This window comes from Salmo salar, chromosome ssa14, assembly GCF_905237065.1.
Source record: "Salmo salar chromosome ssa14, Ssal_v3.1, whole genome shotgun sequence".
Lineage (NCBI taxonomy): Eukaryota > Metazoa > Chordata > Actinopteri > Salmoniformes > Salmonidae > Salmo > Salmo salar.
Window position 1 is genome coordinate 59,433,770 of NC_059455.1, and position 9,180 is coordinate 59,442,949.

A 9,180-nucleotide genomic window follows, 5' to 3' on the forward strand; every position below is an offset into this window, starting at 1 on the left:
CCTATTAAGACACACTATGTTGGTGTTTCCTTTTATTTTGGCAGTTACCTGTGTTTAGCCAATATACATATTCCTGTAAGGAGTTAGAAAATAATGTCCAATTTCACTCTCTTTGTATTGCAACTCCGATATGTCTGTTTTAGTGGGCCAGTGTGTTGATGTGGTGTGCGTTTGTCTCCCTCTGCAGGCAGGAAAGGTGCGTAAGCATGTGTCTGAGCAGGAGAAGGCAGAGGAGGGACTGGGCCCCAACATCAAGAGTATAGTGACCATGCTGATGTTGATGCTGCTCATGATGTTCGCAGTCCACTGCACTTGGGTCACCAGCAACGCCTACTCCAGTCCTAGTGTGGTGCTGGCCTCCTACAACAACGATGGGTAAGGACAAACAATGTATATGGCAGACGCTGTTATCCAAAGCGTCTCAGTCATGGGCGACCCCCCACCCCCCCCCCAATGGGAATCGAACCCACAACCTTTGGCGTCGCAAGCGCCATCGCTCTACCGATTTTTGAGCCACACATGGACAAACTACCATGCAGTTATGTAACATTTACTTGTAGACTAAGACACACATTACACTCCACGCATACAAGCGTAGCTCCACATATTTCTGACAGCAGTGTACATTTACACGCATTGGGAACACAAATGCACAGACACACACTTTCTCACTCGCATATACCCACAAAAATGCACAGTCGTATTTCATCAGGTGAACGTTGGGATGTTGATGAGCTCTTAGTGTTAGCCTGATTTGTTGTAACTCTGCATTGTTTTATTGCATCTTGTCCCATAACGCTTAACAGAGTGGTCTTCAATAATTTACCAAGTGTGATGTACTATTCTTTCAATGTGAGGATGACGTGTGTGTTTGCTAGACTTGGTGTGCTGTTTATTTTCCAATTAGAGATTTAGACATTGAAGTGACACGCAAGTAGGAGAAAGTCTAACTCTTTGACTCTTAAGTCCTCATACATATATTTATTTGGGTACCAATGTTCCTTCTAAGCTGCACGCGGGCGCAAAGTATCCCCGAGACTGCCACACAGCTCCCCAGGACCTCTGCGCAGAGTGCAGAAATATCAGCCCACAGAGAGATTGAACTTCAATCAACTTTCTAGAGTTTTCTCTGTTAACACTATCAATGTTTCCCTTTACTGTGGCAATAGTGATCAAATCATTGCAATATTAGTCCCTTTCAATGCAACTTACCGAAACAAAACTAACTATGTGAGATATTTTGTTGTAGGCAGAACGCTTCGGAGTAGGATTCTATTGAGCATGACTCAGCCCGTACTCTACACAGATCAGTGTGGCATAGCCAATTGGAGATGCAGTAGGCCTGTATGCAAATACAACATTGCCAAATATGGATCTGTGCCATTTACTTTGAACTGGACTGTTTACAGCTGGGTTTGTGATCAAAACAAGAGCTGCATATAGCAACATGTGCACATTTTGTTCATATCCTTTGCTAGTTAGTGAGTTATTAGCTCCGTTATAAATCATTTGTAGTCAGCAATGGGGGAGTGATTGCTTCCTACAAGAACACAAACGTGTACATTTCTAGACATCTTTGAAAAGAAAGTCAGGTAAATAGCTTTTTTTTTTGTCTTAAAGGGGCTGTGTGTATTTTGAGACAGGCTTGAATAAGCTAAGTAGCCAATAGGCAGAGGGTAGCATAATTTGTCTGATTCTCTGTAATAATGATATGGGAATAATGCATTTTATTTTGTGAAATGGTTTCTTACATGAAACACAACGTTTTCAGTCACCTCCTTGTCTGAAGGACAAGTGGATAAACAGGTTCATGTCAAACCCTAGTGATGTTTTTTTCAAGACTCATGGAATGTAAGCCTACATTGAACACAACACATTGGCTGCTACTGTAGACTGAATGATAGAAATGTTATAGGATGCATTTACTCCATTGTTTTTGATGTTAGGCCACTCTGGTAGGTCTACATTATGATCAGATAGCCACAGTAGCCTACATGGCCACTGTTAAAACTGTAACTAAAAGCAGGTACAGCCTCAGTGTTCACAGTAAACACGCGCTGGAAGTTGCACAGAATTTTCACAACGTTCAAGTTCTCTCAGCAGACCTGAAATTTCCTCAGTGCTGAAACTATTAGAGGGAACATTGGTGGATACAGCTTGCGTCATCCCTGTCTCATAGGTTTGGTAACTTATTATGCGATCTATGTTTGCCTGGCTGCCCTTCCCGTTACTGTCCTTTCTGTAACTCCTCAACTCTGTCACTCCCCATAGGACGAGGAACATCCTGGATGACTTCAGGGAGGCCTACTATTGGCTGAGGCAGAACACAGACGAGCATGCGAGGGTTATGTCTTGGTGGGACTATGGCTACCAGATAGCAGGCATGGCTAATCGAACCACCCTAGTGGACAACAACACATGGAATAACAGTCATATAGCACTGGTGAGTCACACAACATCAAAAGGGGGCATTGGGGAGGTTTGAAGATTTGAGGGTTTCTGGTCAACGCAGACCTCATGCTCCAAAGTAGATAAGCTTCTTGGCTCTAAACTTTATCAATGAATTCAATACATTCACTTGTAGGAGCTGCAGTAATGTGTGGGATTATTTTTGCTCTTATGGCTTGATTGATTTTCCCAGAGCCAGCATGACTTTGAAAAGCGAGTACTTGCTTTTTTGGAGTCTTATACCGCCCTCTCATTTACCTCCCTCTCCTTTTCCCACCATCTCTATCTACCTGCATCTCTTCTTTCCTCTGCTCTCTCTCTCTCCCTCTGTACGAACTCCCGTTCTTCCCTCTTTCTTCTGTAGGTGGGCAAAGCCATGTCGTCCAATGAGAGTGCAGCGTATGAGATCATGAGGAGTCTGGACGTGGACTACGTGCTGATCATCTTCGGGGGTGTGATTGGTTACTCAGGCGATGACATCAACAAGTTCCTGTGGATGGTCAGGATAGCGGAGGGAGAGCATCCCAAGGACATTCGGGTGAGTGCCTGGTTTCTTGAGACTGCCTCACAATACAGAAGGGCCTTCATTCACTCCTATTTATGATCCTTTTGTTATGCTGAGGAACCTGGGTAAACACTTTACTGGATTGCTCAAATCTATCAGTCTGGGCAAACCCAAGGACATTGCTGTTCCTAGCAATGTTTATTTTATTCAATGACACTTGGTCGTTGGACAAAGTATCCGATATCCAATGCAGATTTGTAAATGTATTTATTTTCCATGTGATTTTGAATATCAAAGATGAACTGAGCCATTGAGGGTTGTAAGACTGCGTCATATCATAGATGGCAGTTTGGCAAAGTATTTCCGTTTTTATTCCCCTATTAAGTGCAGTCTCTATTTGATGAGATCAGTAAGTATCCTTGAAGAAATGTGGGATTTGGTCTGAACCCCCCCAAGTGTCTCACGCTCACTGCCTTCCCTCCTTGTGCCCTTCAGGAGAGTGACTACTTCACCCCTCAGGGAGAGTTCCGCGTGGACAAGGCCGGCTCGCCTGTCCTGCTCAACTGCCTTATGTACAAGATGTCCTACTACCGCTTCGGCGAGATGCAGGTGAGCAGTGGGGAAATACTTGAAGCTAAAGTAGGCGACATTAAGCACTGACGGACAAGAGAGGGGCTTAAGGACGTGCTGACAGAAGCGTGGGAGGGGAAGCTCTCAAATGCACAGGCTTTGGCAGGTACAGGCGAGATATGAGCGAGAAGAGCTGCCAGGTACTTAAAGGGAGCTGCGTGTTGCCTGGCCAGCAGCTCAGTGAAGAGGAGGAAGGATCAGTGGGCTGCTTCAGTAGTGTCCAGAGACAGCCAGCCAAGCAAAGTTCTCTCATGGCTTAACCCATAGAGGAGATGGAGAGACGGGTTTAGAGCAGGATAAAGGCAAGGGAACAGAGATTGGTTTTGAAAAGTGACAAGACTGGAAAGACAGAATTAGTTATCAGAAGGAGGAGGGTGGCGTGATGTACAGATTTAAAAGAGCAGGGAAAGAGCCTGATAATGAAGTAAGATGAAAAACAACACTTGTTTGACGGTAGAATCAACCTTTACACAGTCAGTAGCTGACCTCGTCAACACCCTCAACCCCACCTACTGCTATCCTTAACTCTCAGCTGGACTTCCGGACACCGCCTGGGTTTGACCGCACCCGCAACGCCGAGATCGGCAACAAGGACATCAAGTTCAAGCACCTTGAGGAGGCGTTCACTTCGGAGCACTGGCTGGTGCGCATCTACAAGGTGAAGAAGCTGGAGAACAGGGAGCCGCTGGAACACAAGCTCCGCAGCATTGTGCCCAGGCAGAAGTACACCTCCAAAAAGGTACGAGCCTTCAATGTCTCTCATGAATGTAAGACATCTGATCCTGGCGGAGTGAGTTTACATATGATTATTTGTTCTCAAATTTTTAGCCACCGAAAGGAAATGTTCATAAAATGTGAGCCAACTCACTTTTATTTCATACTGTTAATGTGTGCTCCAATTCAGATGAGTCAATATGTAGGAAACAAGTTGCACATTGATTTGTAAATCAAGTTTGTTTTATTGCACAGACTGCTAAGAGGAAGCGAGGACACATCAGGAATAAGCTGGTCCTGAAGAAAGGCAAGAAACTAAACAAGAAATAATGAAGACGGACACAACACAAAAATACAAAAAAAATTAACTAGCTAAGAAAACTACCAATGAAAAAGAATGGCCCGTTGTATGGAATGTGAGCGCTTAGCCTCGAGGGCTAGTCCTCTGAGCGCAGCACCCCGTGGCGGAGAGGGTGAAGTGTCATGTCTGGCTAGCCCCAGAACCTTTGTCCGTTTTATCCAGAGGATCTTTTGTCATGCTCTTTTTTTTCTTCTTCTTCTTTGTACTTGAATGTGTGGCAAGGCACAGAGCTGCTGAGACCGAGGTGAGAGTACTTTCTGTGGTACATTTAACTGTTATTCTAGAGAGGGGGACAAAACAAAGAAAGGAAACTGAGGAGGCTGGGAGCAATTGCACCAAAGAGCCCTTGATTTAGCTCCTTGGCACATGTAAACGTGTTTCTGTTGTGAGAGTGAGGAAGCATTGGAATTGAGGATATGTTCCTGACGCGCGTACGGAGGAATTCCACTGTCTAGGCCCAGCTGATTTACTTCTCATGGTTACCTTTTTATCATTATTTTTGGCTCTAATTTGTCGTTACCGAGACAATTCTTTAGGAAATAAAAGGCCGAATATGTAAATATGTTATGTAAAGAAAATGTCTGCTAGGGTTGTAATATATTGGTTTATTGTGGTGATTTTTAAATACGCAGATGATTACTTCTCTTTACTTTGTTGTGATGTTTTTTTTATGGCAGCAGCTAGAACAGTGAATGCAATAATTCTCGTTAGGAGGGACTTGAGATTTTGTTTAAAATGAATGTGAATTTATGAACCCCCCAATCCCGAAAAATTGCTTAGATTGTATATTCTGCTGCTAGGTTTAAAAATGTAAGCAATTCTATATATAAAAAAAAAAAGTTGTGATTAATAAAGAGGCCTCCAACCCACAAGGGGCGTGTTCTAGTCCGTGAGCCTATCGCTGGTCTCTTCATCACCATGTTAGTATGTCCATCTGTCTTCTCATAGTCATTTTTGCCTGTCCACATACACATGTTTATGCTGTTGAGTTTATGTAGCCAAGAGTAGGGTAATGCAGGGAAGTGCTGAAGATGACTGCCAGTGAGTGGACAAAGGGGTGGTGCCCTCTTTAACACTACTGGGCCTGTTGTGAATTCAAAATCTGTGTTGAACACTGAAGGATCGTATGTGTGTACGCAAGTGTGGATGTTTGGGGGGGGGGGGGAGAAGGTGACGCGTCAGACAGTCTACACATAAACTTTCTAGAAATACCGAGTTTATTTTTATCGTTAAATTGACATCTTCAATCACTCAACAGTTTACCTCTCATTTGTTTACCTCTTTTGGTTGCATTTCCTTAACATCACTTCTGTGTTTAATTTCACCTTTCCTTGGATATACAAATTGCTTTGTTCTGTCCCTTGAGCTTCTCTGAGAAAGACTGCATTCACTTAATGGCCCTCCATACAAACGCCATATCGACCTTGCTCAAACACACACTCGAGGAACTCCTATTTATTATGTTAAACTGCTTATATCAGAGATTTTCTCAGACAATGTCAATGTGTGTGAGGAGACAAAGGGTTTGAATTAAGCCTTAATATGATATAGAAAGTGTACAGGTTGTTCGCCCTCTTGTTACCTTGTTTATTTTGTCTGTTTTTATTGGGGATGGTGGACTAGTTCCTTTCTCCTCTTCTGGGTTCTCAACGCCTTCTCTTCTTCGCTCTGCCACACCACTACATTGATGTTTTTTTTTTTTATCTAACAACCCTGGTCCCCCTCACCTTCCAAGTTAACATGTTTAAATGTAGAGTAAATAAAAGGTTCAACTTTGTGTAAGAAGTGGTCCTCAAATTATTCACTTTCCCAAGTGTGTTACTATCAATTTATCGTTGTAAGGTGTTTGCCTGAAGTATCTTAGCAACATCGTTTTATGTTTGGAGGCAGGCTGCTTTCACTAAGTTGATCAGAGGCTTCAGTCAATTCCAGGAAACGCATGTATTCAGTGAGACGGGAATACAAGGCCACTTTTTAAAGTGCAATACGATAGAAATGCATTCTAAAGCACAAACACCTTTTTATATGGAAATATCGCTGTCATCTATAACAGTCAAAGGCCTGGGTATACAGTGCCCTCCACTAATATTGGCACCCTTGGTAAATATGATCAAACCTCTTTATCCTCCTGGTCTTTCATTCAAAAATATTCACAAAAAATCTAACCTTGCAATTATTTGACTTTAATTAAAGAAAACATTTTATCATAAAAAAAAAAAATCTCAAATATATGCGTGCCATTCAATGCTTTGTGCAACCTCCCTTTGCCAAGATGACAGCTCTGAGTCTTCTCCTATAATGTGTAATGAGGTTGGTGAACACATGGCAAAAGATCTGAGACCATTCCTCCATACAGAATCTCTCCAGGTCCTTCAGATTCCGAGGTCCACGCTTGTGGACTCATCTTCAGCTCATCCCACAGGTTTTCTATGGGGTTTAGGTCAGGGAACTGGGATGGCCATGGTAAAACCTTGATTCTGTGGTCAGTGAACCATTTTTGTGTTGATTTTGAGGTGTGCTTTGGATCATTGTCCTGCTGGAAGATCCAACCAAGGCCCAGTTTAAACTTCCTAGCAGAGGCAGTAAGATTTTGTTTTAATATCTGCCATGATATCATGTATCCTAACAAGTTGTCCAGGGCCTTTGGAAGAAAAACAGCCCCACAACATCAAAGATCCACCACCGTACTTCACAGTGGGGGATGAGGTACTTTTCTCCATGGCCATCTTTCTGCCTACGCCAATCCCACCTCTCTCTGGTCTCATCTGACCATAGAACCCGGTCCCATTGAACGTTCCAGTAACGTTTCGCAAACTGTAGGCGCTTCAGTTTGTTTGACAGCAAAGGATTCTTTTTTATGGCAACCCTCCCAAGCAACTTGTGGTTATGTAGGTGGCGTCTGATCGTAGTCCTCTTCCAGGTCGATTGTTAACATCTCCAGTTGCTTTAAACTTAAGTATTGACCTGATAGTGGAAATGGGCATTTAACTATTGAGCTTTTTTCTTAAAGCCATTTCCTGATTTTGTGCAGCTCAACAACCTTTTGTCACACATTACTGTATTCTCGCGTCTTTCCCATAGTGATGGGAACTTGGCCTGTGTGTCACGAAATATTTATACCCTCAGTGAAACAGGAAGTCATGGCTTATCACTTAAGTGTTCCTAATCACTCATATTTTAAGTTCACCTGAATGGGAATATGCTTCAGTTCGATTTTACTCAAGGAGTTCTATGGGTGCCAATAATTGTGGCACATGTTTTGTAGAAATATATTTATTTCACTTTGTTTTATAATTTTACTTCAATGAAAGGTTCGATTTTGTGAATATTTCGAATGAAAGACCAAGCGGATAAACAGCAAATACATATTTACCAAGGGTATATATTAGTGGAGGGCGCTGTAAACTGAGGGTTCAGAGAATGTAAATGTACCACACGATGGCAGCACTAGCTTTCAAATTACAGCTGTTCTGTATTTTCATTAACTGACTCGTTACTTGGGAGCGTTTAACGTTTTTGTTTAATTATGACAACGGAGACTTACTGTGATTGCCAGGGCACATTTTTTTAGAACAAGACAATGTCCCAATCCCTACCCTATTCAACCTACACTACATGCCCGGCTCGCAGTCAGCGTTCCAATTCATCCTAAAGGTGTTCAATGGGATTGAGGTCAGGGCTCTGCAGGCCAGTCAAGTTCTTCCACACCGATCTCGACAAAACCATTTCTGTATGGACCTCGCTTTGTGCACGGAGGCATTGTCATGCTGAAACCGAAAAGGGCTTTTCCCAAACTGTTGCCACAAAGTTGGAAGCACAATCATTTAGAATGTCATTGTATTCTGTAGCGTTAAGATTTCCCTTCGCTGGAAGAACTTACCCGACCCAAGAAAAACAGCCCCAGACCATTATTCCTCCTCCACCAAACTTTACAGTTGGCACTATGCATTTGGGCAGGTAGCATTCTCCTGGCAAACCCAGATTCGTCTGTCGCACTGCCAGATAGTGAAACGTGATTCAACACTCCAGAGAACACGTTTTTCACTGCTCCAGAGTCCAATGGGGGCGAGCTTTACACCACTCCAGCCGACGCTTGGCATTGTGCATGGTGATCGTAGGCTTGTGTGCGGCTGCTAGGCCAAGGAAACCATGACGCTCCCGACGAACAGTTATTGTGCTGACATTGCATCCAGAGGCAGTTTGGAACTCTGTAGTGTGTGTTGCGACCAAGGACAGAGCTTGTGAGGCCTACCACTTTGCGGCTGAGCCGTTGTTGCTCCTAGACGTTTCCACTTCACCGGGACGGCTCTAGCAGGGCAGAAATTTGATGTACTGACTTGTTGGAAAGGTGGCATCCTACGACGGTAGAAAGTCACGGACTCTAATCAAAATCATACATCTGAATATTGCCAGAAGTTCTGGTCACGATCCCTAGTAATTCAAGAACACAATTGGGGCCCGATTCCGACCCAAGTTAATTAAGCGCTTGTAAATGGAACGTAATTCCCTTTTTATGCACTTA

General features: G+C 43.3%; 1 protein-coding gene across 1 annotated transcript in view; it reads left to right on the forward strand.

Moving 5' to 3' along the window:
• Window positions 1-6,435, forward strand: part of LOC106570075 (dolichyl-diphosphooligosaccharide--protein glycosyltransferase subunit STT3B) — an 88,602-nt gene extending 82,167 nt beyond the window's left edge. The window contains exons 11-16 of the mRNA XM_014142037.2: window positions 188-375; window positions 2,272-2,443; window positions 2,813-2,986; window positions 3,449-3,562; window positions 4,116-4,322; window positions 4,553-6,435. Coding sequence (XP_013997512.1) covers window positions 188-375; window positions 2,272-2,443; window positions 2,813-2,986; window positions 3,449-3,562; window positions 4,116-4,322; window positions 4,553-4,627 — 930 coding nt within the window. The 3' untranslated portion in view covers window positions 4,628-6,435. The remainder of the gene's footprint in view (window positions 1-187; window positions 376-2,271; window positions 2,444-2,812; window positions 2,987-3,448; window positions 3,563-4,115; window positions 4,323-4,552) is intronic.
• The last annotated feature ends 2,745 nt before the right edge of the window (window positions 6,436-9,180 follow it).